The sequence below is a fragment of the Protopterus annectens genome, chromosome 13.part0 (genome assembly GCF_019279795.1).
Source record: "Protopterus annectens isolate FY-2018-M chromosome 13.part0, PAN1.0, whole genome shotgun sequence".
Lineage (NCBI taxonomy): Eukaryota > Metazoa > Chordata > Ceratodontiformes > Protopteridae > Protopterus > Protopterus annectens.
Genome location: NC_056747.1, coordinates 204,779,898 through 204,792,481, shown reverse-complemented (window position 1 = coordinate 204,792,481; position 12,584 = coordinate 204,779,898). Strand labels below are relative to the sequence as shown.

The 12,584-nt window shown below is 38.6% G+C and overlaps 1 protein-coding gene across 4 annotated transcripts in view; it reads right to left on the bottom strand.

Annotated features, from left to right (window-relative positions):
- Positions 1-12,584, bottom strand: part of LOC122817708 (mucin-17-like) — a 283,584-nt gene that overhangs the window by 110,015 nt on the left and 160,985 nt on the right. For all 4 annotated transcript variants that reach the window (XM_044090784.1, XM_044053731.1, XM_044090785.1 and 1 more), the window contains 2 exons: positions 12,440-12,507; positions 11,674-11,846 (listed from right to left, as the gene is read on the bottom strand). In XM_044090784.1, the coding sequence (XP_043946719.1) occupies positions 11,674-11,846; positions 12,440-12,507 (241 nt within the window). The remainder of the gene's footprint in view (positions 1-11,673; positions 11,847-12,439; positions 12,508-12,584) is intronic.

Sequence of the window (12,584 nt, the reverse complement as noted above, 5' to 3'; positions counted from 1 at the left end):
GGCACTAAACCTATCAAAAAAATAGTTGTTAGAAACAGTACAGTCACATTAAATACATTGTAATATTACCCATATTTAAAAGATTATGGGATAGTTTTCTTATGACAAGGCCTACTGGCTCTGTTTATATGCTAGCCTGTCTTTACTCCAGAAGGCTAAATTTTGAACCTGTTTATATATATCCACTTAGGGGGCTCTTTATTTTAACTTACCTTACCTAGGAATGCTTTTTACTTTTCCTGTTTGAAAACCGACCATTAGGATGAAGCCAATCAAACAGAATCTAAGGCTGGAAACTATTCAGAGGACTTCTATAATGAAGGGCCCTGCATTGAATTCTGATCTGTATCTTACCTTTTCTTTGAGGCAGATTGTTCTCCTTAGGGAATAACCAATCACTCTCTGCAATTAGTCAAACTAGAAATACACCGTATCTGCTCACTTTGATGGAAAGGCATCCCATCTGGATTCATTTTTATTTATTATTTATTTAAATTTACATTTGTTTACTGGGAAAGTCCAACTGGACACAGGTCCTTTTTCAGTGGAGGCCCAGGGAGAAAAGCTCCAACAGTAGCAAATACAATAGAGAAACAAATACAGCCAAGTGAGAAGTAAATACATACAGGATAGCGGTTTCAGACTCAATAAGTAAAGCAACATTCTCTACTTTAGTACATTTTCTTGCATTTTGCAATGAACAAAAGCAAAGACATTGCAACAAATGCCAGCTTAACTAAATATCAATTCCAGTAAAACTCACAGCAGTGCACAATAAAATAAAAAACAAAATAAAAAAGAATTTCTGCAGGGGGAGGCAAACTTGACACATCAGACATGTCAAAGGCTTATGTTCCCTCTGCACATTATTATATACTAAGTCATCCAGAAAAGGCAAACATTGTGAACAAAATATTTCTTCCTGCTCCCATTCTGCAACACACTGCTGCCTAAAAGAATAATCAAACTGACAGTCCAGTGGTGTAGAAGGATAAAGCCCAACAACCCAGGTAACCTGGGTTCAGTTAGCAGCTCAGGTGACTGATAATGTTGCCAATGGGGATGGAATTTCTTGTCTTGGGAGGGAGGTTGCTTCCCAGCTGGCCTGCCTCTCTTTGAGTGTGAGATCAGGGTCGCATGAATAACAGAATCAGGAGTCAGTCGGACAGGGGAATGCTCTATGTTTGACCAAGCCACTTACAGTGGCTATCCTCATGCACATGTGTGAAGGAGTGGACATGCTAACATGAGTTAGCAAGTTACTGCACTGATATGGGTGTGTACATCATAACCAGGGGGAGGGGATAGGGCCATAAATGAAACAGGCTTTCCATTACCAGGGTGCTGGTTGGGAGTAAAAATGTCTGCACAGAAATCAGCCCTTATACGGGGTTATCCCCTACAGCTAGGGATGAAATGGACCCATGAACAATTGGGAAGGCTTGATGGTTGAAAAACAGTTAGGAGAGAAAGCTGCATGAAAAAAGAAAGTATAATCAAACTGGAAACTCCCTTCGCCTTTAAACCAAACCTATTAAAATGCAGTTTGAAGAAAAAACTATCAGGACTTTTAAATGGCCACAATCCAACATGTGCAACAGTAGTAATCACTCTTAGTGGGTATCAACATTTCTGGTCTGATATTTATGGATGAAAAATACAATGCATTTGAATAAATGGCATGTCCTTACTAGGTGCCAGGAATGGTTACAGTGCCTCCTGCTTTAAACATGACAAAATGGGTGTCAGATAAACGAAAGAATGAGTGCATTTATTCCTGTCTCTTACTACCCTATAGATTATTCTCTTCCCCCATCTCACCACACTCAGTCATTTCCTGTTATGCCTACTTTCAAGACTTGAAGAACTGCATTCTCCAGGTGCAAGTGGGCTAATGGGTAAGGCATTGGCCTCTTAACCCAGTGACTGTGAGTTTGAGTCCCATCTGGGGTGGCATTATGCAGTCTGCCTTTTCATTTTTAAAAAAGCACTTGGCTGGTAGATATTTAATTCTAATTCTGATAAACAGTAGCATACAATAATCAAATATTTTCTCATTTATCTCTTTGGCAGTTAGAAACAACACTTAAATGTTACTGATCTCTGTCATTGGTCACTATAGCTCAGAAATACAGTTTGCTGTCTTCTGAAAAATGTATATATGTTTCAGTTACCGGGAAGATATATGATATAAAATTAGGTTCTAGATCAATATATATACATTAGGGGAAAAACTGCTTTATTAAATCTGAAAATGACAGAAGTTGCCAACCTGCAAAATAAATCTGGAAAAGTCAGCCGGTGTTGTTAATTCATATGAAAGACAGACGGGTACATACCCTGGTTTAAATTTTTTCCTTCTGTAGCAAAAGCAAGAGGCTCTCGTGCCGAATACCAGAACCACTAATGGGCTGCCTACACAAGGAACTATTAAGATACTTTGAAGGCTGAATCTAGCTTTACTAGAAACAGCACATACTAAGATCTGGAGTCCAGTGGTCCATCGACAGAAAACTGAACTCAAACACAGCTGTCTTCTAGTCGGCTAAAAAAACTGGACCACCTCTATCTTTTTGCAGTTTACCTCATCACAGCATACACTGACAATGGATGCTAACAATGTAATAAGTTCAAGAAAAAACAAATCTCATGGTTCATTGATTCACCTTTAGAAAACAAAGAAATGCCACTATTTGTTTTCAGCCCAGAAATGAAATGTGCCTTATTTCTAAATCTCCATTCCTGACCCACAAAAGCTGTGTAGAAAATGTTTTAAAATGCTTAGGACTGGAAATTATCTATATTCTCCCTTTTACTGCATGCCATTTTCTAGATATGAATGCTGTTCTCTCTAACACGATACAGGAAAATTCTCACCTATTTTCTTTAAAAATTATGCACACTTTTTCCCTGAGACACAGTACAGTCACAAGTCTGACCTATTATCATGAGTTGTGATGCTAAATGTTCTCCCAGACTTATTATTGTTAGTTGTTATTAGTTATTAGTGCATGTGATACACGTTGTTACTGCAATGTTCATCAGTGGTGTTTCAGATTACCAATCAGTGATTAATAAAAATGATAGCTGTAGTTACTGAAGTGTAGATGTTTTGAGCTAGATAACTTCTACACACATATAATAAACAATATAATGAACACTAGTTTTAAGAAGAGTACAAAGAGAAAGTCTTGTTCCCAGGTGAATAGGGAAACATGGTTGAAGGTACAAGTATGCTCTGACAGGGGGGATGGGCAAAATAAAGACTGTAAAACAAAATGTCACTGAAGAAAACACTTTGTAGCAGAAGGCAAGAAGATTAAACTTGAACAATGCAATATAGTTAGGATGGGCAGGGGGGGTGAAGTGGGGGCGAGTGAAATGTGTTTTCAGTGAATGAAAGTAGACCTATATATATATATATATATATATATATATATATATATATATCTATATATATATATATATATATATATATATATATATATATATGGGTCTAGGACTAATGCTCAACACATTTCTACAAATCGGAAACAGCCGAGCACAGTTTCGCGAAAATGCTTTTTCACTGAAAAAAGCACTTTCAAGAAACTGTACTAAAAAAAAAAAAACACGAGGAAATGTCTGTTGCTAAGATTGTGGCACAGTGGGATAAGGGAATATTCCCTAGTGTGATCTCGGAGTGAGAATATAAAAGTAGGGAGGGTGTGGGGGTGCACAGGGGCTTGCCCCCCTGTGTAAACATGAATATTGTTGTTTTTTTTTCCAATGTTGTTAGGTGTTTGTTTTTACTTGAGTTAAAGCACTTTCGCAAAACTGTGCTCGGCCGTTTCCAATTTGTGGAAACGTGTCATTGAGCATTAGTCCTAGATCCACATATATATATATATATATATATATATATATATATATATATATACACACACACATATATATATATATATATATATATATATATATATATAAATATATATATATATATATATATATATATATATATATATATATATATATTTATACATACACACACACATACATACATAGGTTCATAGGTAGGTCCTAGGCTATCTGCCCGAAGGAATTTATAAGCCTAGCCAGAATGTGTTGGCTTTCGCCGCCCCCTTAGATTAGTTCCCTGTACCTCTGTCCAGCAGATCCATTGAAGTGATCCCTGGGGTGAACTTTCTGTTTTCCATCCACTTGTCAAGGTTTCTCTTGAAGAAGGTTAGCAAGGAGCTCTGCCTAATGTAGATTGGAATCTTGTTCCAGAGCATGGGAAGTCTCTGGGACAGGAATCTAACCCTCCAGCACGGCCTATTTATTGTTGTGGTGAGGTTTAGATCCCTGGAGCATGTGGCTCGAGGGGATATGGTTTTCTTTAGGTAGAGCATGTCCATCAATTCTGGGTTGGACATGGCATTGTATGTCAGGAAGAGATCACCTCTGAGTAGGCGGTATGCAACCGAGTACAGCTGGAGTTTCTTCAGTCGAGCTGCATAGGGCATCTGCTTGAGGCCAGTGATCCTCTTGGTGAGGTACTTCTGTGGTCTTTCCAGTTGTTGCAGGTGTCTTGTAAGGTACATACCAAATGGGGCATTGTGCTCTATGATGGGTCTCATGAGTGATGTGTAGAGGGGCCCAGTGACCTCTTTCAATCTGGATGCAAACCCTTTTGTGATTAGGTGGGCCACATAGAAGGATTTTCTAACCACTTTGGCAATGTGATTATCAAAGGAGAGGTTACTATCTACTTGGGTCCCCAGATCCCATATTATGTCTTCTGCATTTAGGGGGCTATCACCTATGTGATAGTTTGTGGGTTCTTTGTTTTTTCCAAAGGGAATGACTATGCACTTTTTGGCATTTAGCTTGAGGCCATGGTTTTGACACCAGGTATCTGTCTCAGTGAGACCCTTTTGGAGGATGTCTGTGTCATCCAGAGAGTCAATTATAGCCCCTAGTTTGCAGTGATCTGCAAATGTGGTTATCCATAGTCCTCCTGTGCTTGCCTGTACCTCTGAGAAGTATATGCCGAGCAGGAGGGGTCCTAGGACTGAGCCCTGGGGAACGCCACTTGTAACTGGTTTAGAGTCAGAACTAGCTCCCACAACTCTTACCATGTGGGTTCTATCTGGGAGCCAGTTGGCAACCCATCTCGTGATGTAGGGGTTAATGTTCAGGCTGGTGAGCTTGTCTATAATAAAGCAAACTTGAGCAAATAGTGGAAAATCAAAACTAAGAACAAAAACACCACTATCCCCAGGCACAAATGAATCCGGTGCAGGAAAGGTTTTAAAGGCTTTAATCCACTCAAAGCAATCCACGAGTATGTGCAAACACGCAAAAAACAGCAGCAGTCAATAACGCTTATCACCAAACGTTTTCGTCTTTAACTTCATCAGTAATAACTCCATTTTGACAACTCATGCCTTATAAGCACAGTTAAGTTTTTATTTTATGCCTTCACGAACTCCTTTCCACCGAACAGGCAAGGTACATTAGCATTCAGTATTGAAGAACACTTTTGTTTCTCTCTCAAAATAAGGTAAAAACTCCTATCCAACTTTCAAGACTCAGTATAAGGTAACACTTCTATTCATCTTTTAGGTTTAAGGACAGAATTCTTCACACATAGCTATCCTGAGACTTCTACTTAGAGCCTATCTACCTAGAGGCCTTAAATCTGTTCTTCAATACTGAATGCTAATGTACCTTGCCTGTTCGGTGGAAAGGAGTTCGTGAAGGCATAAAATAAAACTTAACTGTGCTTATAAGGCATGAGTTGTCAAAATGGAGTTATTACTGATGAAGTTAAAGACAAAAACGTTTGGTGATAAGCGTTATTGACTGCTGCTATTTTTTGCATGTTTGCACATACTCGTGGATTGCTTTGAGTGGATTAAAGCCTTTAAAACCTTTCCTGGACCGGATTCATTTGTGCCTGGGGATAGTGGTGTTTTTGTTCTTAGCTTGTCTATAATACCTGAGTGGGGAATGGTGTTGAAGGCCTTTGTGAGGTCTAGGTAGGCTGTGTGGACCACCTTTCCCTCATCTATAGCCTTGGTAACTGTCTCAAAGAATTTCACCAGGTTTAGGAGACATGATCTGCCCTTAACAAAGCCGAACTGGGTAGGGTCCAGTGTTTGGAGGTTCCCAGTGTCTCTGTTAATGAGATCCATGATGATGCACTCTATAGCTTTGCAGACCAAGCTAGTCAAGCTTGTAGGGTGATAGTTCCCGGGGTCTGTTGTGGCTCCACCTTTGTGGAGCAGAATAACTGTTGCTGTGCGCCACTCTGTGGGCACATAGCTTGTGGAGAGGCTGAGTTTAAACAGTGTGTTTAGGTGAGGGGTTAGTTCATCTTTGAGCTCATGTAGGACACAGCTGGGACACCATCTAGTCCCATTGATGCTGTATTTATGGCTTTGGAGGGGGCTGTTTTAACCTGAGTGTCTATGATTTCAGGGTCACTACATTCTTCTGGTATAGTTATGGTCCCTTTTGAGGGTGAGAGGGGGGTGACGTTTGCACTGAGCCTGTCTGCCAGGATGTTGGCTATATCGGTTGGTTCAGTGTATTTTGTGCCATTCTGCACTAACTCCGAGCAGATCTGAGAATTTTCACTTAGATTCCTGACATAGCTAAAGAATGCCTTGTGGTTATCTTTGGAGTCCATGGCAATATTTATTTCGAAGCTAGCCTTGGATGATTTTATGAGAGAACATAGTTTCTTGCTGATACTGATCAGGGATGTATTCCCTTCTTGAGATTTTTCTCTTTTCTGTACTAGTTTCCTCCTTCTATTGTATAGCTTGTTTATGGCAGGGGTCCACCAGACTGATTTCCTTTTCTTGGGGGAGTGAGTCTTGGTTTTGTTTGGGATAGCACGATCCATGCATTCTTGTAGGTGCCCATATAGTGCATTAGTAAAGGATTTTGCAGATTGGACAGTGTTATCCTTCAGCATGGGAGCTTTGAAACTTCCCACCTCAGTCTTAAGTAACGTGACGTTTGCATTTGAAAATTTTTTCACGGTGGTTTCTTTGACCAGGGGTGGTGGCGGAATATGGATATCCAGAGTGATTAGTTTATGGTCAGATCTAACCAACGTAGGGATGATGTCCATTGTGGAACACTGGTCACCCATGTTGGTAATGACCAGGTCCAATATGTTGTCACCTCTGGTGGGGGTGTTGACCTGTTGATCCAGGGTGCTTGAGTTTATAAATTCTAGGAAATGTTGGGAAAGGGAGTTTGTACTTGAGTAGTTCTCCCAGTTTATGTTTGGGTAATTGAAATCACCCAATAGTAAGGTGTTTGGTAGGACCTTTATGTTTCCCAGTGTTTCCAGGAATGCGGAGTGGAGATCCTGGGACATGGTGGGTGATCTGTAGCAAGCTATAATTTGAATAACAGTTTTGCCCATTGTTAGTTGTACGTGGATGATCTCTGAAGCATCATGCTGTGCCACTAACCTGGAGGTGTGGGTATCCTTGATGAATATGGATACTCCCCCACCTTTTGTATTTCGGTCCGGGTTTTGTGGCCGAAATGTATGGTATGAGTTGTAGCCTGGTAGTGCTGGGGTGCTCTCTGGAGCCTTAAACCAGGTTTCTGTTACTGCACATATATCAATTTTCTTCATACTGAGGAGTGCCTCGAGTGCATGCATTTTGAGGTTTAGACTTCAGCCATTGAGTAGCATTACCCTCAGTTTTTTGTTACTTGCGCTATTTACGGTGGTGGGTTTGTCTTTTGAGCCTTGCCTAAAAAAGGCACTATGGGGATGGCAAGTGCCTTGGCCAGTATTTGAAAGCCTAAGGGTGACAGGTGCAAGCCGTCTCTAGCGAAGCAGCGTGGTTTTGTCGAGCATGTCATCCCAGGCTGACAGACACTGGAGCCCTTTGAATGACACCAGAAGCTTAGCCAATTGTTGAAATTGATACTTTTTTCTTTATACCATGGTATCATTCTTGGTGAGGGCAGGATGCTACTCAGGGCCAGGGTCATACCACCCAGGGCTACATGATCAGAGATCTCCTCCATGTCTCTTTTCATGTAGTTCAGGGAGGTATGGCTCAGGTCATTCACACCAACATGGACAATGACAGAATCATATTTGTACTTGCTCTGGAGTGACCTGAGTGCTTTTGTTATGTGGCGGATCCTGGCACCCGACAGGCAGCTAACAGTAACCTTCTCCTTGTTCAGCCTAGTGATTGGGACATCAGTGTGCCTATAGAGTCACCTATTACTAGTGTGTTGGGTATGTTATTTTGCCTTAAGGGCTGTAATTGCATGGCACACTGGTTTTGTGAAGTATGTTTTTTATGGTTTGTGTTGCGGGGTGGAGGTTGCTTGGATGTCTGCTTTAGAGGTCTCTGTTGCTTTTGCAGATTTTTATTTAGAGCTTCCGAGTATGTTTTCGTGTATTTATGTGTGTTTTTTGCCGGTGCTGGTTTCATAGGTCTATGTGAGACTGGTGGTGTGATGCAAGTAATTCCCTTCTCCTCTTGACTGCCTGGTCCAGTCTTTGGCTGTATAATTGCATCTCTCACATGTATTAGTGTATAGTGGAAGGAGGACAGGGTTGTCTGTGTGCATGAGGCAATTGTAACATTGCCTCAAAATGCCCAGATTCACCAGTTGGACCGGAGAGTACACATGAAACTGCCCTTTGGACATGCCTGGATAGGTACAGTGAACTGTTTTACTGATTGGCTAGTAAAGTCGAATAGAGAGCCTTGTCCTTCTCTACAGTATAGGGGGGGTCTAGTGCTAAGCTTTATTAGTGCTGCTATGAATTTTGAGCAAGTTCCAGGAAGAGAAGTGAATGGTTGGAGTGCTTAAGTTGAAAGTTTGTCTAATTCCAAGTGAAAATTTGAAGAGTACACTTTGTGGAGCCGGGAACAGTTATAACCTAGCTAACTGGCACTGCCTGGTGCGCAAAACTGCGCAAATGCAGGTTTTATATCAGGGAATGAAAGAGATAGAAATTAGCCCAAAATGGCCAATAAACTACTAATTTCTGGGCTGAAACCACTCCTCCAAGGACAGATAGGCTGCTCAAAACTCCCTCTCTCACAGTGAACAGAGAAACTTCCTTCTATCCAAGTAAGGTATGGGCAAACACAGAAACTTGTAACAGAGCCCTGAATTCAGCACTAACCTGTAAACTGAACTATACTAGCTTAGAAAGGTGGGAAAACAAGTATATATATATATATATATATATATATATATATATATATATATATATATATTTTTTTTTTTTTTTTTTTTTCAGAAAATAAATCAGATACAATCAAGAAACACTTTAAATGCACAGAAATGGCTGTCACACTTGAGTGTGTAGCCTACAACAGTTAAACAGGTAGTTTAAACACAAAATGACTTTGTTAAAGTGCAGGCAGTAAAATAAGTACAATATGTAGTTGAAACAAGCTTTTTAAATCACATAAACTCTAGAAAATCGGCGTTTTAGGTGGAATTAACTAAAGGCAGCAAGAAAATGCAGAAAAATGATACTTAATCACTCCAAAGTCTCTCTTTTGTCTCTGCTGCTGTAGAACTCTGCAGGGCACCAGACAGGAGCTTGTTGAGCTGTATACTAGCCTCAAAACCTCGCAAATGCAGGTTTTATAGCAGGGAAATGAAAGAGATAGAAATTAGCCCAAAATGGCCAATAAACTACTAATTTCTGGGCTGCAACCACTCTTCAGGGACAGATAGGTTGCTCAAAGCTCCCTCTCTCACAGTAAACAGAGAAACTTCCTTCTATCCAAGTAAGGTATGGGCAAACACAGAAACTTGTAACACAGTTCTGAATTCAGCACTAACCTGAGAACTGTACTATACTAGCTTAGAAAGGCGGGAAAAGAAGTATATTTTTTTGGTCTGTATCAGAACATCGAAGTTTTAAAACTTTGAATGTTCTAATATCGACCCATTTTGATCGAACGCTAAAAATAGCGAAGCTGCAGAACACCGAATTATTTCCCAGGGAAAGAATTTGGTTGGCCGGTTCTGTGTCTTTGCTATTTTCAGCGATGTGATGGAGATTTACGGGTCAGGTTCAGTTAAGTGTGCGATTGTGTGGTTGTTAGGATTAGGGCGGTTTAGGTGAGTTAGGGTTAGGGCTCGGGTTAGGTGAGTTAGGGTTAGGGCGCGGGTTAGGTGAATTAGGTTTAGGGGGGTTAAGTGAGTTAGGGTTAGGGTGCGGGTTAGGTGATAGTGACGGACCTTAGGGTTAGGGTTTGGGTTAAGGTAAGTGGATAGATAGTAGTGTATGTATAGTTTAGTAGGATTATAAGTGTATGTATGTGTATTGATGTTTTTTAGGTGTGCTTGTGTTGTGTGTATGTGTTTCGGAATAGCAATTTTTTTTCCCAAGGAAATAATTTGCTGTTCTGAATGTTCGATATGTGGTTTAGATATTTTAGGTTCGATGAAATAGCATTCGCTATTTTCGTCTTTCTTTAACGTGATATAAACACTATTTTTGTTTTTTTTTTTTCAAAAAATAAAGCAGATACAATCAAAAAAGCACTTTAAATGCACAGAAAAGGCTACCACACTTGAGTGTGTAGCCTACAACAGTTAAACAGCTAATTTAAACACAAAAAATGACTTTGTTAAAGTGCAGGCAGTAAAATAAGTGAAATATGTAGCTGAAACAAGCTTTTTAAATCACAGAAACTCTAGAAAATTGGCGTTTTAGGCAGAATGAGTTAAAGGCAGCAAGAAAATGCAGAAAAATGATACTTAATCACTAAAAAGTCTCTCTTTTGTCTCTCTGCTGCTGTAGAACTCTGCAGGGCACCAGACATATATATATCTATATATATATATATATATATATATATATATATATATATATATGTATATATGTATATATATATATATATATATATATATATATATATATATATATATATATAGATATATATATAGATATATATAGATATAGATATATATATATATATATATATATATATGCAAATAGACATATATTTCTATATATATATAATATATATGAGTCTACTTTCATTCTTCATTCACTGCAAACACATTTCACTCACCCCCACTTCACCCCCCCATGCCCATCTTAACTATATATACTAACTCCAGGATTGCACTACAGTGGGGAAAAGGGCATATACATTTTACTTGCCTTACGCTACTCTGCAATCAGTGAAATGAGATTCGGTGAAATGAGTTTTCAGTGATTTGATCTTTCAACGATTTGGTGTGGATGAAAAGAAATTCAGTGAAATATGTTTTCAGTCAATGAAAGTAGAGCCATACACAAATATATATATATATATATATATATATATATATATATATATATAAATATATACACACACACACACACACATATATGTCATATATATAGTCATAACACAACTGATTATAAAAATAGCTGGTGAGCTTCTGAACTAATTATGCAAATTGAATTGCATAAATAACTCCCCTTAGAATGCATGTATGTGTGAGCAACTCTGTATTTTAATACATCTGTGATTATACTCGTGTGAAACTCTTTCAATTATATTTTACTGTAAATCCATCAATTTTTAACAAGGTTAATAGAAGTCAGCACAGTAATATTACTGACAAAAAAAAAAGATCCAGAACTTGTACTGCTATGTAGTGATAACAGGTATTTACCATTTATATACAGGCTGTCATTCTGCAGATTATATGCACCCAGTATGGTGATTTTATTTGTGTTGCTACTGAAGTCATGATATACTTTAACTCTGTCAAATTCCGGACTTGAAGAATCAGTCCTGATTTGGCACATTGCATTTAATGCAGTTCCATTTCCAGTAATCGCCTTCCTGTTAAAATAGAACTTGAATTAAGGAAATCATATTTCACGAACATTCGTATTCATTACTATTACATGCAACAAGTTAAAGCCACAGGTGAACTGGTAAATAAAGTACATTCTTAAGAGCACATTGCATAAGAGAATCTATGCAGTGCATAAATAAAACTCTCTATTCACAGCTGTTGCTCTTCATACTACTACTGACCCTAGTATAGACACCCCCCCCCTGATAAACATCACAAAGAAGATGAGTAACGTGAATACTTTGGCCTTAATCCCACCCTCTCTTTGTGACTCATCTTGATTGAAAATCATCAAATTATTTTCAAAAAAGAAAGTCCTTCCTGAAAGTCTTTGTCAAGTTACGTGAAGTTATAGATATTTATCAGTCACTTTCTCTAAGGTCATCTAAAGTACTTTGACTTTAAAATGCTTAAGCTAGAATAAATTGTAGCTCATATTTAACATAAACTTTAGCATTAAAAGTTATATTGTTTTGATACAAAATTAAAACTGCTTTAAGTACTTAAATAAACTGTTGGCATTAAAGCTGTATCAGCAATTATATAAACATATGAAATATTTAGCTTTGTAACTTGCCGGAATCCATCGATCTGGCAGCCAGTAAATGTAGTCTTTATGGATGTATTCTCAAATGTTCTGTTTAACTGTAAGAGAAATAATGTTTAGCAAATGAGAAAATGATCTGCTTTTTCTGAATGTTTGTTAGCCTTAGTTACAATTC